The following is a 15499-nucleotide window of genomic DNA, read 5'->3' on the forward strand; positions in this document are numbered from 1 at the left end:
TTACCATGAAAGTATATCCAGGTAGTAAGGATGGGAGACTCCAGGTATAGGTAATGTAGAAATAGAACACAGCACTAGGGATGGACACAAACTGCTGGTAGTAACTTGGCAAGCTCAAATATGTTTAGAAAATTCTGTTTGTGATTCTTTCCCAGGAACTTAAATGCTACAATTCCTTCATCACACTAAGGTCAAGGAGACCCATGCTCAGAATTTACTCCTTCCCGCCCCACAAAGAACTCTGGCTCTAAGTTTGTTTTAGTACCAATCAAACTGGATTTTGTCCCGCCAGGCTGTGAGGTGAGGAACATGTCGGCTTTTGTCCCAGGTACACAGACCTCCAATTTCACGCTCCTTCCCGCCTCCCCTGAGGGAGTGGGGACAAGCCCCTCTCCTTTTCTACTGGGACCTCATTCCAGGAGGGATCCATTCCACACACCTGAGGTAGTGGAATGAAAAATAGACAACAGGGTTACAGCAAATTCCCAGAACAGTTTCTCTAGAAAGATCTTCCCAATGCCTACAAGGGAGATTCTATCATTTAGCTTAGACATTTATCACATTAGCTATGTGCTTTGGATAAACACAAAAACAGCCCCCCAAGAAGGGAGCATTCTGGAACTTCTCTAAAATGACTCATCTGAAATGTGGGTTAAAGCTCCTTCCCTACATAAGGACATCTTAGTCTCCCTCATGCCTTCTCTTAACAAAGTACACTGGAGATAAGGAGGAAGCAGACGACTCTTTGCTCTGAGATATAGACTATTATTTCAGGTGGTGCTCTGCTGTACACATTCATCAGCGGAAATGACAGTAGCAACGCTCTTCAAAGGATGCATAGGTTGGGGAGCCTCGAAACACTTCCTCCTTGCTTTGAGAGTTCTCCTGAGCAGGATGATGTTTCTGAGGTGAGGGCTGGGAGCTAGCGTGTGCTCCCTGGTTGGGTGGCACAAGGCACTCGAGGACAGTGCCGAGGGCAGTGGCGGGGATGGCCCAGGGCTGAGGCAGAACCGTGCTGTCGGGAGCGTAGCCGGAGCTTACTGTCTGGGGAATGGGGACCATTTAAGAAGGTCGGACCTGCTGGCTTCTCGGGGGAAGCTGAACGGGCCTTGGGGTGCCCACCTGGCTTCTCTGTCTTAGTTCTCCCCATGGGGCTTTTGGCTGGAGTGAGGCTCTTTTCAACATTTTCTTTTCTGGTTTTGGACACCTTCCCAGCTTTAGAGAACATGGACTCTACATGCCCTTTGCCTTTCTTCTCAGGGGTAATGTAGTGCAGAAAGGATTTTATTTTATTTCTCAAGCCAGACTCTGGAAGGCTGGGCTTCTTGTGAGCATGGGCTAGCATTGCCTTCTCCTGCAAAACCTGATGTTGCAGAGTTTGGCCCTGCAAAGGTTTACTCTGAATTTTCTGGTGGAGGAAAGGCTTGTCCTGGGAAACACAGGGCACCACAGGCTGGGCACTCTTGGGATTCCTTGTGGGCTCAAGGATGACATGTGGCTTGCTTGGGCTGTCTCGCGTGTCATGCTCAGATTCTTTCCCCTCAGGGACTGCTGGGGGTGGTTCTGGAAGCTGCAGCTGAGGGTCATTCTGGTGGCTGTGTTGACAGGGATCCTCAAGATGAAAACTCCGGTTCCATCGCCAGGAGCCGCGGGGTGCCCTGCTCAGAAGCATCCTTTCTGGCCTCTGATCTTCAGCAGGGTGTCTTTCTTCGCTGGTTGAGGAGATCCCAAGCCCTGCATCCCCTTCTCCCAGGTCCCCTGCTGCCTTGGGTTTCCCTGGGTCCTCTTTCTTTTCTACCAGTGGGGGGACTTGAGTCAAGTCCTCCATCTTGTCAGTCGAGGGCTCAGGGCTCCAGGGTTCCTCCAGGCTGGGGTTGTTCACACTGGCCTCCACCTGAACACAAAGTATCTGGGCCTCGGTCATGACTCCACTGAGCTGTGAGATCTTGAAAGCCCAGTTGGCTGACCCATGGGGCACTGGTTTGGAACTAGGTGACTTTAGGTTGTGCTGTATTGCCTTCAGCTCAGTAGCCAACTGTTCTTTAAGGGGGACCCATTCTGAGTCTGGGGCAGGAGGAGACTCTGGTGTGATGGGCAGTTCTTGGGCCACTGTGCTTTCTGGGTTGCTTAGACTCCCAAGAGACTCCTGTGTGAATATGTTCTCTGCAACTCCCTCAATTGGTTCCCTGGACTCCCTTATCCTTATGGAAATTCCCAGTTGTATTTCTATGACCTTTTTTCTCAGGTGGAAATTCAGTTTGGTGAAGATGTGTGTCTTGGCTGAGGAGGGGCTGGGAGGAGGAGACTGGCTCTCTGAAGGCACCATTTCTGTCATTTCTTCCACCTGCATTTCAGGCTGGAACTCCTCTGCGTTGTCCGCCCAAGACTCCTCATCATCTTGGAAGGCTGGCTCGAGCTTCCTGCAGGGGTCTTCAGGTGAGATCAGCTGAGTCAGAGGCTCCTTTGGGATTTCTACAGGCTCAGATCCCATCTCTGTGATCACAGGTTGGCTAGAGATCGCTGGGGCCATGGCCCTAGACAGGGCCACACAGTACAGAGCAGGCAGGCCTGACAGGAAGACCAGATACTTGTGCCGGAGCATGGTTTCCAGTTTCTCAATGGCTCCCTCAGACAAGGCTCGGGGCAGCTTAGGGTGTTCAGTGCCAACACCTGGTAAGACGTGCTGCTGCTGGTCCAGGGCCACTGGCATCCAGGGCATAACTTTGTGCTGCAGGTCAAGGTCACTTGCTGCCTGCAGTTCCAGGTGCTGGCTTTGTGGAATGCAGGGGAAGGGAGCCAGTGCCAGGCCCCCAGGAATTCTGCATTCCCAAGAGCTACATACACAGGCAGGGACCTGGCCCTGGTGGATCTGTCCACATTTGGAGTCGATGTGGCTTTGCAGTGTTGCCTTGGCCTGGGCAAACAAGTGTGGCACCATGGGTGGGAATAGGCCACCAGCCTCATTGTCCTCAAGGGATGGAAGCGGGGGCATGCTCACACTGGGTAGGGCTGTACTGCTCCAGGACAGGGTCTGCTGGTCACTGGAGGAAAGCAGCAACTGGATGGACTGCTGGATCTTTGGGGGCAGGCCCCAGCGATGGTGAATCAGCTGCTTCTGGAGGTGGAATTCCAGCAGCCTGCGGGCATGCTCTGGGAAGAAGAGCAGTTCCCTGGTGAGGACTGAGAAGGACTTCCCTGGCCAGGGGGTCTTCACAGTCCCAGGAAATTGGATTTTGTCACCTGGCTCATATTGCATGGGGTCTAGGGCATGCTGAGACCTCCGGAAGACTGCTGGCAGGCCCCACTGAAGCTGGAGTTGCCTCTGCAGCAAGTGCCATTCCAGGGCTTCACACTCAGTTGTAGTCAGAAATGGGACACTGATCTGATTCTCAGAGGGAGACATGCATTTTGGGGAGGTTGGGGATGAGGCTGGGGCTGACTCAGGTGGAGATTTGGACAGTAGGGGGTGGAGGTCATCGAAGAGAAGAGGACCCTTCAAGAGGGACTTGGGCACATTCTTGTTCTTGGAGAGACCTTTAGAGTCCAAGAAAGAGGCAACCAGGGACTCACTGTGCAGAGTAGGGAGGCCACAGAAGAGCTGATTGTATTTCTGTTGCAGGTTGCTCTGTGAGTTATTAGCCTGACCACCTGGCAGTGAATAGAGGTCACTTAGATCTTCAAGGGCCAGAGATGGCAAGGCTAAAGCCATAGGATTTGGGATTTTCTGGCAGTGGTATCTTTGTTTTGAATCTGTAAGGGACCATTCAGAAACCCAGAAGGTCTGAGTAGGTTGGCCGGCCATATATGAGCACCAGGTCTGGTGAGAAATAGTCCCAAATCTATGGACGCAGATCTGAGAAGTACTATTTTGGATATAAGAAACTGGTTGGCTGTTTTCAGACTGGTAATACATTGGTGGGCTTGGCATTAGCTGCCTCAGGGACTCCTCCACACGCCTGGGGAGGCCCCATCTCTGGAAATGCATCCATTTTTTCACATGTACTTCAAGAAGCCTTAGGACTTCAGGACTAAGGAATGGTAGGTGTGCATAGGGGACTATATGCAAAGCAATAGGTTGTGCCAAGCTTGTGAACTCTTGGTTTAAGGGCATAAAATTGACCTGGGTGTTCAAGGACTGCTGGCCTTGGTTCCCCTGGACAAAATTGGGGTTGTTCTGCCTTGTCTCCTGCTCATTCATTGGAACCACAGACAACTCAAGCCTTGAAGAAACCATAGTCTGTGGAACCACAGGCATCTGTACCAGTTGAAATTCCTGTCGTAGAGGGAGGTGATCAGCCCAGTAATCTTGCATGTTGATTCCATCAGTTGTCTGGGCAAAGTGGTCTGTTATCTGTGTTAGTGTTGGGGCTACAGATGCCACTGAAAGGTCTCTGGAGTGCTGGGAATGGAGTTCCATATTCTGCTCAAAAGACACACTTGACATGGACATCATCTCTAGGCAAGCAGAGTCCCGTGATGGCCCCAGAAACGTAGGGGCGATCTGGTTGTTCTCACCCTCCAGCAATTGCTGAATCTCCAGAGCCACACCATTGCAGATTTGGCAGTAGGGATCTGCACACAGGAGTCGCCGCACACTTTCCTCCCGGGGAAGCCAGCTGTGACTGGGAAGGAAAACATGGCAACCATTAAGGATGGAGTGATACCTGCCTCTGCAAGAATGTGTCTGGGCATTGCTACCTCTGTCCCTGAGTTCTGTGAGAGCTGGGCCTGCATTGTGAAAAATGAGGTCCTTATGGGAACTTGTTATTCTGAGAACTATGGAATGTCTCTGCTGCTGTCCCCAGCCTCTGTTGATTATCAGTCCCATTCTCTAGAAATCTTAAGAAGAGGGTAAGATAATAAGCTCCTGTATGAGGGGTCCCAGGAACTGTTCTCCCTGAAGACAGACCAGAGGAGGTCATGTCAGCAGGGTCCAGGAAGACCCAGAAATCTTCCCTTGAAAACATGTAGCTCTAAAGAGAATATGACAATGACGATAGCTTTATGCAATACCCATTCTCTTAGTGGGAAAACTTGTATCATGGCTGAATGCAACCCCATGTAGTGTCTTTTATGAATTATTTACTAATCAAATCTTGAACTGTAGAGCTACTATGACCCTAGCACAGTGCAGAATAGGGTGACTCTTCCCTTTTGAGATGTTTGATCTACCCTCTGCACTTGCAAACCTCTCAACCAGGAAACCAGCTTCCATCCAGTCATTATTCCCCTCCTCATTTCTGCTCCAGCCCAAGCCAAGAGATCATCACAGGGAAGGCTGGGAGTTGAAAGACTGCAAAGAGCAAAAGATCACCTTTTCATGACAGAGAGCAGCTTCCGTGGCTTCTCAGCTTCTTCTTGGCAAAGTCTTCGAGCTGAGGAACCAGGACACAGTTTTATGTCACGTGTGTACTTCAGGGACATTCTCTAGGAAGCTGAAGTCCTTTGACTCAGCAAATGGGGACTGAAAAATTCAATTGTTCAATGCTCTAAGACACTTCATGTAAATCTAATCATTCATGACTTGCTGTCCTGCACCTATTCTCATCTGACCTTCACAACCTCACTGTGAAGGAGGCTCATCAGATGATTTTATAGAGAACAAGACTGAGAGATGAAGTAACTTACAAAGGATTTTAAAACTAGTAAATGGCCAGGCACAGGGGTGCACACCTGTAATCCCAGTGGCTTGGGAGGCTGAGACAGGAGGATTGAGAGTTCAAAGCCAACCCCAGCAACTTAACAAGGCCCTAAGCAACTCAGCAAGACCCTATCTCTAAATAAAATCTAAAAAAAGGACTGAGGATGTGGCTCACTGGTTAAGCCCCCTGAGGTCAATCCCCAGTACCAAAAAAAAAAGCAAATGACAATTAAGTTCATCTGCTTCACTTCTTCAATTCTTTATTCTCTGGGGGAAAAGGTAGAGAATTTTCAAACATTCCCATGTTCTGATTTCCTATCCATAGAATCCCTCTGTGAAAGTTGCCAATTTGGGTAGTTGGAGCCTTCAGTGATTAGAACAACCTGTCTCCTAGCACCAGGGGTTATAGAGGAACAGCTACCATGTGGGAAGCTATCCCGCTGTAGAAGAGAGTCAGAGAAGAAATTAGGACTTTACCTCTTGATGCTGCATCTCTAGCCCTTTGCCTGACTTTTCGGTGACGCTTAAAGACAAAAATATTAGAATGAAGGTGGGACATCATTTTCTTTTTCATGTCCAAAATGAGACAAAGCTCACATACATTTCCTATCCTTTTCTATGCATTTTATATACTCTTCTACATTTCCCTTACCTATACTTCACCTTTTTTTCACTCCAACATTTTTTCCTCCTCTGCTATTTCTGATTCACTTTAAGTCTTTTCCAAACTCTGTACCTCCCATCAGTCTATGAGAAGTTCTAGTGGAGATGAGCATGAAGAGGAAGAATGGTAGATACTGTGGTATGTATAGTTCTGATGTCACAGGACTTGTAAGTGCCTTACAGGACTGTAAACCAGAAAGTCCCCATATGGGGAGATCTTTTGAGATCCAGTGAAGTAGATCCCACATCCAGGTCTCCACTCAAGTCAATGAGAGGTTGTTGGCTTCTTGGTAGAGTATTCTACATGGGCGAACTTGTAAAAAATTACTTTTAGCCTCTGAGGAGAAAAGGACTGTATAAAAGTACCTGAAGGTATGGTATTAAATTTGGCAGGGAGGGGTAGTGAGGTCATAAAGAGTGACCCTGGACCTTGAAAGTTTAAACTAGCTCAATTGTAGTCACAGCGTTTCCCTACCCGGCAGCAGCTCCTTGTAGGCTCGAGTTTCAATCCACAGTAACTCCGTCTAATTTGCCATATAATTAAGATAATGATGAAAACGAAGCCATATGTATATAAGAAACGTCCGAAGTCCCACAGAACAAATGTAAAGGTCAACATGGCCTAAACTTCATTAGCATGAGGAGACCAACCATCTCCATGTCTGGGCGTTCAGGGACCTAGTGCCCCATGACTCCCAGGGCTTCACCCTTGTCATGTCCGCCTCACAGAGGACAGAACAGGCTGCAGACTGCATCACAAAGCCCTCCTGTTTCACAAGGGCAGCTCATGTGGTGGTTCGGTCTGAAGGTGAGGGGTCTGCTCCTCAGTGAAGGGTGCACAGCTGCGTCTAGAGGTGCCACACTCACAGTGCCCACTTCCCACTTTCTCTTCATTCTCCATTCCCCACACGGGGCTGCTGGCTGGGCTTGCTCCTTCACAGCAGCTGAGGGCTTTTGTGACACAGGGCAGAGCAGCTTGTGAGGATGAGTGGCTGGAATGGAGGGACTTCACCAACTCCCCACTTCCCTGGAAATACAACTGAGAAGTGCAGAGGAGTTTAGGGGGGTCGGTGAGTGGTTATGTCTTGGAAATGGAGAGCTTTGATATGTCAGGCAATGGGTGACAAGAAATCTGAAGTGCAAGGAGGGGAGACCATGGCTGATGAAAGGCAGGGTTGGCTGCATCTTTAAATGTCATTGTGGGTGGAAGGAAGGGAGGCCCTTGTGTGGGGAGGGGATTGTAAGCATCGCCTTCCTTGGAGACTCATTAGTGGCTTGCTTTTGGAACTCTGTCCAAGGCTTGGTTTTCCAGGTTATTCCTGTTTCTGCCCAGGTTAGCATCCTTCCTGCCCAGGGAGATGAAAGCCGGCAGAGAGAGATGGGTTAATGGCCACTTCCATCTATGGGTCACAACCTACTTACTATTTGTGGCGTATCTCCTTGTCTCTGGATATATGCTGTTTGCTGGAAGGATTCTTTATTGTTTGACCTGGCTTTTAGAAATCTTAAAATAGAGCAGGAGTTTTCTGAAGCACCCTCATGACTCTTATACCTTGCCCATTAATTTACATACTTATGTTACCAGCTTGACCTCCTTGAATATTATAATATTTCTCTAATGTCAAAGATTTCTGAATCTCCTTGAGATCTTCTTGACTTGGTGAGAATGGTTTCAAATTCTTAAGAGCTTAGCCCTATTCCTTACTACAGCATCCAGTGTTGGATTCTGCTGGTGTGGTAAATGCTCAATGTGCTTATCTCTAACCTGGATAGTGGCCAGGGTTCAAAGGTATTTGAAACATATTCTCATTTTGCTTTCAAGACAGTTAAACACATAATTTCAAAGACAAGACTATTCACATGAAACAAGAGCCAATGTTTTATTTCAAATCATTTCATGTGCTCATCTTTGAGGTTCATATCTCAAAAGTAGTCTCTGAATGTGGAGAACACTCAGATGGGATCAGTGTAGTCGTAGTCAAAGATGTTTCCCGGGATAGCAATATTGGAGTTTGGCCTAAAAGTGGCAAAGGATTGTTTCAGGTGGGACAAAAAATGCAGAGCACTGAGGAATGGTCCCCAGAGTTCATTTGACAGTAAGAAACAGAGGTGCAGGTGGGTAGATGGAAGAACAATTGTGGGCAAAGACTGAGAAACAAGATGAGGCATCCTGATATGGAGGGCTTTTGCATTTATTTTATTCAATCACAAAGATCAATTCTTTTAAAAAAGTGAGCATACACTTTCCTGCCTAACTCACAATGTTGCTCCAGGAACCAGCTAGATAAAGGATGTGAATTCATTACATCAGACACATGCAGCCATAAAACTAAAGCATCATGTAAATATGTTTTTAAAAAAATAGACATACATACACACAGTATAAAAGTCAAAGGACAGAAGAAGGTTACAGTTTTTTTCCACTGAGTCAATCATTCCTGTCAACAAGATTATCTTGTTGTGCTTTTTTGTTTGTTTTTTGTTTTTTTTTTTACACTGGGGATTGAGCCACGGCCCCAACCCTTTTTAAATTTTTTCTTTTTGAAACAAATTCTCCCCGCTTAGGGCCTTTCTAAGTTGCTCAGCCTGGCCTCCAACTGGCAATCCTCCTACCTTGGCCTCCTGAGTTGCTGGGTTTACGGGCCTGCACCACCGTACCTGGTAGATTCTTATGTATCTTTCCAAACTAGTTTACCATAAACAACGAATGAATTTTTATGTTTTTCTTCACAAATGGAAGCATATTACAAAGTTTCCCTTTTTCTTATTTCATTTAATAAAATGAATATATCATTTTTCATAATGTCTGCCTTGATATGGCTGGCTATAACACAATTCATTGTCAATGCCCTATTCATGAATGAATATTTAGTTATTTACAAATTTTTGCCCTGATAATGCTGACACAAATCTCAGACGTTGTCACACAGATATGGGTATATATGTAGGAAAATTCCTTTGAGTGAAATTTCTGCATTAAAAAGTGTATGCATTTTCAATATTTATGTTGCGTAATTGTTCTCTGATGGCACAAATCTACCATTGGAGATCCTAAGTGGCATTTTAAGGGCGATTATCTTCCACATTGACAAACTCTTGAGTTGTTTTCACCTTTCAACTGTTGTGAATAATGCTCCAGTGAACACTGTTGTACAAATATCTGTTCAAGTACCTGTTTTTGTGTATAAACCACTGCTTCATTTTTATGTCTAAATCTTTAATTTTTCTAGAATTTAGTAATTAAAAAACACTTTATGTGGTATAATTAACAAACAATAAATTATACATATTTAGAGTGAAGAATCTGCTAATTTTTCACACTTGTATACACCTGTGAAACCATTATCACGATTAAGATAGCAAGCAGTCCATTACGCTCAAAACTTTTCTATACCCCTTGGTAATCCTTCTCTCAGACTCTTTCATTTACTCTCTCCTCCAAGTCACCACTGATCTATGATCTATCACTGTAGGTTACTTTGCATTTTCCAGATTTTTATATAAATATAAGCATAAAATAAGTATACATGTATGACTAGTTTTTTCACTCAGTCCAATTGTTTGAATATATCCTTGTTATGTATATCATCAGTTCATTCTTTTTATTGCAGAGTAATATTCCATTGTATATGTATGATAATTTATTCAAAGGTTGATGGCATATACTACCTGGTTTTGGCTACTAGAAATAATGCTGCTGTGAACATTCATGTACCAATGTCTATATGGACACATTCCTTTCCTCTTGGGTAAATACTCAGGAGTGGAATGACTGAATCATATAATAGGTGTATGTTATGGTTTGAATGCACAGTAGTACCCCCTTATCCATGGGAGATACATTCCAAGACCATCAGTGGATACCTGAAACTGTGGATAGTACTGAACCCTACATGTTCTATGTTACACACTCACACATCTCTAGTGTTGTGTGTGCGATAAAGTCTTCATTTATAAATTAGGCACATTAAGAGATTAATAACAATAAGTAATAATAAAATAGGTTATAATAATATATGAATATGAATATGTGTGAATGTAGTCTCTCTCTCTCTCTGAACTGCCATGTTGTGGATAGAAAATCCAAGGTGGATAGTGCTGGACAAAGGGATGGTGGGACAGTGCAGTACAAGATTTCATCATGCTAAACAATAATTTAAAACTTATCATCTGTTTCTGGAATTTTCCATTAATATTTTTGAACCAAAATTGACCACAAGTAACTGAGGTTGGAAAGTGAAATCATGGACAAGAGGGGATTATTGTATATATCTCTCCAAAATTCTTATGTTTAATCCTAATCACCAAAGTGATAGTACCAGAAGGTGAGGATTTGGGGGAGGTGATTATATCATGAGGGCTGTGCCTTCATGAATGATATCAGTGAACTCATAAAAGTATAAGGGAGTTATTTTTCCTTTGACCACTTGAGGATGTGGTACTTTTCCCTTCCAGAGAATGCAGCAACAAGTGCATCCAGTGGAAGCAGACACAACCCTCACCAGACACAGAACTTGTAGGCTTCTCTATCTTGGTGTTCAGCTTCCATAACTGTTAGAATTTTTAAACATAAATCACCTAGTGTATGACATTTTGTTCTAGCAGTATGAACAGACTAAGACAATATATATTTAACTTTTTAAAAATTTCAAACTGTTTTCCAAGATGTTAGTACCATTTTCAATCCTGCTACAGTGTAGAACAGTGTTGACAACCCTTGGTATAATCAGTCATTTTAGTTTTAACGATTCTAATAGGTGTGTAATGGTATCTTGTGATTTTTAATTCACACTTTCCTCATGAGTAATGACACTGAACATCTTTTCATGTTCTTACACACCATCCACTTATTTTAGATAGCGAAGTATCTACACAATATTGTGTTGATATGCAAAATACAATGAATATAAATTACCAAAAACTGGTGCAGGGTTTTATTATCTATAAATCTATAAATGTTCAATTCTTGCCATTCTTATTATGTGAACTGATTTCAAATCAGTTATGATGATGTTATGATGATGTTATCAGTTATGATGGCTTTTAGGAGTTCAGTACAACACTGTGAACTCTAACAAATACAGAGACATTCAATCTCCAAACAACTTTGATCCTTGTGTATATATGCATGATCATTCTAGTTGCTTGATGAAAGATGGACTTTAGGGGTCTTGTAGAGGAAGATGAGCCAGCAGAGAAAATCAAGGTGTCCATGTTGAGTTTGAAGGAAAACAAGAGTATGGTGCTCCAGAAACTTGAGGAAAAAGGATTTCAAAACAAAGGGAATAGTCAATCATGTCAAGTGTCAGTAAAAGATCAAGTAAGATGAAGATAGAACACGACCACTAGCTGTAGCAAAATAATGGCCATTTGGGCCACTAACAAGGTCCTTTCAGTGGGGGCCATGGGGAAAAAACCTGACTGGAGGAGGTTCCACAGACAATGGAAAGTGAAGAAGTAGGGCAGATGAGCATAGATGGACAATACTTTTAAATTTTTCGAAGAGTTGTTTGGTAACTAGAAAGAATGAAATTAAGAGTGTGTTTGTGTGTGTGTTAAATTTATATTACTACATGTTTGTGTATTATTGAGAATGATCTAGACAAAAAGAAATTAATAGAAGGAGGGAGGAAAGTATGTGTGAAAAGCAAAATCAGTAAAAATTGTTTTGAATTAGCATAACATAAAAAAACACTTGCTATTAAGCAAGTGTTAAAATTTTATTTATATGTTACCCTCAGCATCTGGCTGTCGCAGCCCAGTGATACCAGCACCTGAGAGAGTCACACCCTTGACTTGATTACAGGTTCATCCAACACCTTCTGAGTAGAATGGGACTTGCAATGTAAAGAAATCCACAGGAAGGGATCGGCAGGTGGGAGTGTGCCAGGTCCCTGGGATGACATTTCCCAGTGGAAATTAGTAAATTAGCGCTCTGACCTGGGCCTCAGTCTCTTTTCAGTTTAATTTCAGTGGTTCCATCCCAAAGAAACCAAACTCCAATGTTATTTTGCTATTCTACTTTCTTGGCCTTTTCATATGAATTTTAGAATCTGCTTTTTCTATACATGAGGGGCTGGGGCTGTAACTCAGTGGCAGAGCACTTGCCTGGCATGCATTAGGCACTGGGTTTGTTCCTCAGCACCACATAAAGGTAACAAAGAAAATAAAGGTATAAAAAATACAATAACAGCATTTTTAAAGGTGTCTAAAAATCTTGTTAAAATTTAAATTGGGATTGTTATAAATCTATAGATTTAGAGAAAATTGACATCTTAACTATACTGAATGTTCCAATTCATGAACATAATATATCTTACCAGTATTTAGATCTTTGATTTATTTCAGTTGTTTGTGATTTTCAGCATATATATCCTGCATGTATTTTCTTTCATTTCTACTATTTTTTCCAGCTATTGGAAATGACACTCCTTTTAAAATTTTGGTTTCTAATTAATTGTTCCTTGTTAAGGATGTAGAAATACATTGATTTTTGTAGGCTAGATTTGTACTTTGTTCTGAACTCATTTGCTTTACTAGAGCTTGTTCATACATTTTTTTTGGGGGGGGGGTGGATTTCCTGTGAAGATAATCATATCACCTGAAAATAAGAATAGTTTTATTTCTATATTTTAGTTTGTATGGCTTTTATTTCTTCTTACTGACTATTTCACAGCTAGGACTTTCCATATGATGTTGAATAGGAGTAGTGTGAGTGAACATCTTCGTCTTGCTCCTGACATTAGGGGGAAATATTCAATCTTTACCATTATGTTTAAAGTTAGCTGCAGGTTTCTCATAGACGCCCTTTATCAGATTGATGATGTTTCCTTGTATTTCTGTTTTGCTGAGAGTTTTTTAATCATGAATGGATGTTGAATTTTGCCCCCCAAAATTCCTGTGTCTATTGATTGCATCATACAATATTTTACTCTTTTTGGTACCAGGTATTGAACCCAGAAGGCTTTACCACTGAGTCACATCCCCAGCCCTTTTTTATATTTTGAGACAGGGTCTTGTTGAGTTACTGAGGGCCTTGCTAAGATGCTGAGGTTGGCTTTGAACTGACAATCCTCCTCCCTTAGCCTCCCAAGCCACTGAGATTACAGGCATGTACCACCACACCCAGCTAATTATTTTTCTTTAGACTATAGCTATAGTTGACTATACTGATTAATTTTGGGGGGTGGGGGTGGTACTGAGGATTGAACACAGAGTGCTCTACCATTGAGCTACACCCCAGCCCTTTTAATTTTTTTAAATTTGAGACAGGGCCTCACCAAGTTACCAAGTGTAGGCTTTACCTGCAGTACTCCTGCCTCAGTTTCCTGATTCATTGGGATGGCAGGCATGTGTCAGCAAGCCTAGGCTGACTGATTTTAAATGTTGCACTGGCATAACCCCATCCTGGTTGTGATGTATCATTCATTTTATATATTTATAGGTGGTATTTGCTAATATTTTCTTGAGAATTTTTGTCTCTATGTTCATAAGGGATGTTGGTCTGTAGTTTTCTTGCAAATTCTTTGTTTGGATATCAAAGTAATTTTAGCCAAAAAAATGAGTTGAGAAGTTTTTCTTTCTCTCTGTTTTCTAGAAAAAATGTGTGTTTTATTAGCATTTTCTCTTCCCTAATGTATGACAGAATTCATCAGCAAAGCTCTCTGAGCTGGCATTTTCTTCATGAAAAGACTTTTAACAAGAAAGAAATTAAGGAAGACCTTAGAAGATGGAAAGATCCCCCATGTTCTTGGATAGGCAGAATTAATATTGTCAAAATGGCCATACTACCAAAAGTGCTATACAGATTCAATGCAATTCCAATTAAAATCCCAATCATGTACCTCACAGAAATAGAGCAAAAAATCATGAAATTCATCTGGAAGAATAAAAAACCCAGAATAGCTAAAGCAATCCTTAGCAGGAAGAATGAAACAGGGGGTATCGCAATACCAGAACTTCAACTATACTACAAAGCAATAGTAACACAAACGGCATGGCACTGGCACCAAAATAGACAGGTAGATCAATGGTACAGAATAGAGGACATGGGACACAAACCCAAATAAATACAATTTTCTCATACTAGACAAAGGTGCCAAAAATATGCAATGGAGAAAAGATAGCCTCTTCAACAAATGGTGCTGGGAAAACTGGAAATCCATATGCAACAGAATGAAACTAAATTCCTATCTCTCACCCTGCACAAAACTCAACTCACCATGGATCAAGGACCTTGAAATCAGACCAGAGGCCCTGCATCTTATAGAAGAAAAAGTAGGTCCACATCTTCAACTTGTTGGCTTAGGATCAGACTTCCTTAACAGGACTCCCATAGCACAAGAAATAAAAGCAAGAATCAATAACTGGGATAGATTCAAACTAAATAGCTTTCTCTCAGCAAAGGAAACTATCAGCAATGCGAAGAGAGAGCCTACAGAGTGGGAGAATATCTTTGCCACTCATACTTCAGATACAGCACTAATTTCCAGAATATATAAAGAACTCAAAAAACTCTACACCAAGAATACAAATAACCCAATCAACAAATGGGCTAAGGAAATGAACAGACACTTCACCGAAGAAGATGTACAAGCAATCAACAGACATATGAAAAAATGTTCACCATCTTTAGTAATAAGAGAAATGCAAATCAAAACTACACTAAGATTCCATCTCACCCCAATTAGAATGGCAATTATCAAGAATACAAGCAACAATAGGTGTTGGAGAGGATGTGGGAAAAAAGGTACACTCATACATTGCTGGTGGGACTCCAAATTAGTGCAGCCACTCTGGAAAGCAGTGTGGAGATTCCTTAGAAAACTTGGAATGGACCTACCATTTGATCCAGCTATCCCACTCCTCGGCCTATACCCAAAGGGCTTAAAATCAGCACACTACAGAGATACGGCCACATCAATGTTCATAGCGGCTCAATTCACAATAGCCAGACTATGGAACCAACCTAGATGCCCTTCAATTGATGAATGGATAAAGAAACTGTGGTATATATACACAATGGAATATTACTCAGCTATAAAGAATAATAAAATTATGGCCTTTGCAGGCAAATGGATGAAATTGGAGAATATCATGTTACGTGAGATAAGCCAATCTCAAATATCCAAAAGAGGAATGATCTCACTGATAAGCGGAGGATGACACTTAATGGGGAGGGGGAGGAGGACAAGA

The 15499-nt window shown here is 42.8% G+C and overlaps 1 protein-coding gene across 1 annotated transcript in view; it reads right to left on the reverse strand.

The window, feature by feature from the left end:
- Positions 1 to 807: 807 nt before the first annotated feature.
- LOC306645545 (protein SPATA31F1-like) overlaps positions 808 to 15499 on the reverse strand; it is a gene marked incomplete at its 5' end in the record, with an annotated part of 56444 nt that continues 41752 nt past the window's right edge. The window contains 5 exons of the mRNA XM_079113467.1: positions 808 to 4622; positions 5315 to 5375; positions 6119 to 6164; positions 6780 to 6926; positions 7188 to 7331. Of these exons, the coding sequence (XP_078969593.1) occupies positions 923 to 4622; positions 5315 to 5375; positions 6119 to 6164; positions 6780 to 6926; positions 7188 to 7331 (4098 nt within the window). The 3' untranslated portion in view covers positions 808 to 922. The remainder of the gene's footprint in view (positions 4623 to 5314; positions 5376 to 6118; positions 6165 to 6779; positions 6927 to 7187; positions 7332 to 15499) is intronic.

This window comes from Sciurus vulgaris (genome assembly GCF_902686455.1).
Source record: "Sciurus vulgaris genome assembly, chromosome: 15".
Taxonomy (NCBI): Eukaryota; Metazoa; Chordata; class Mammalia; order Rodentia; family Sciuridae; genus Sciurus; species Sciurus vulgaris.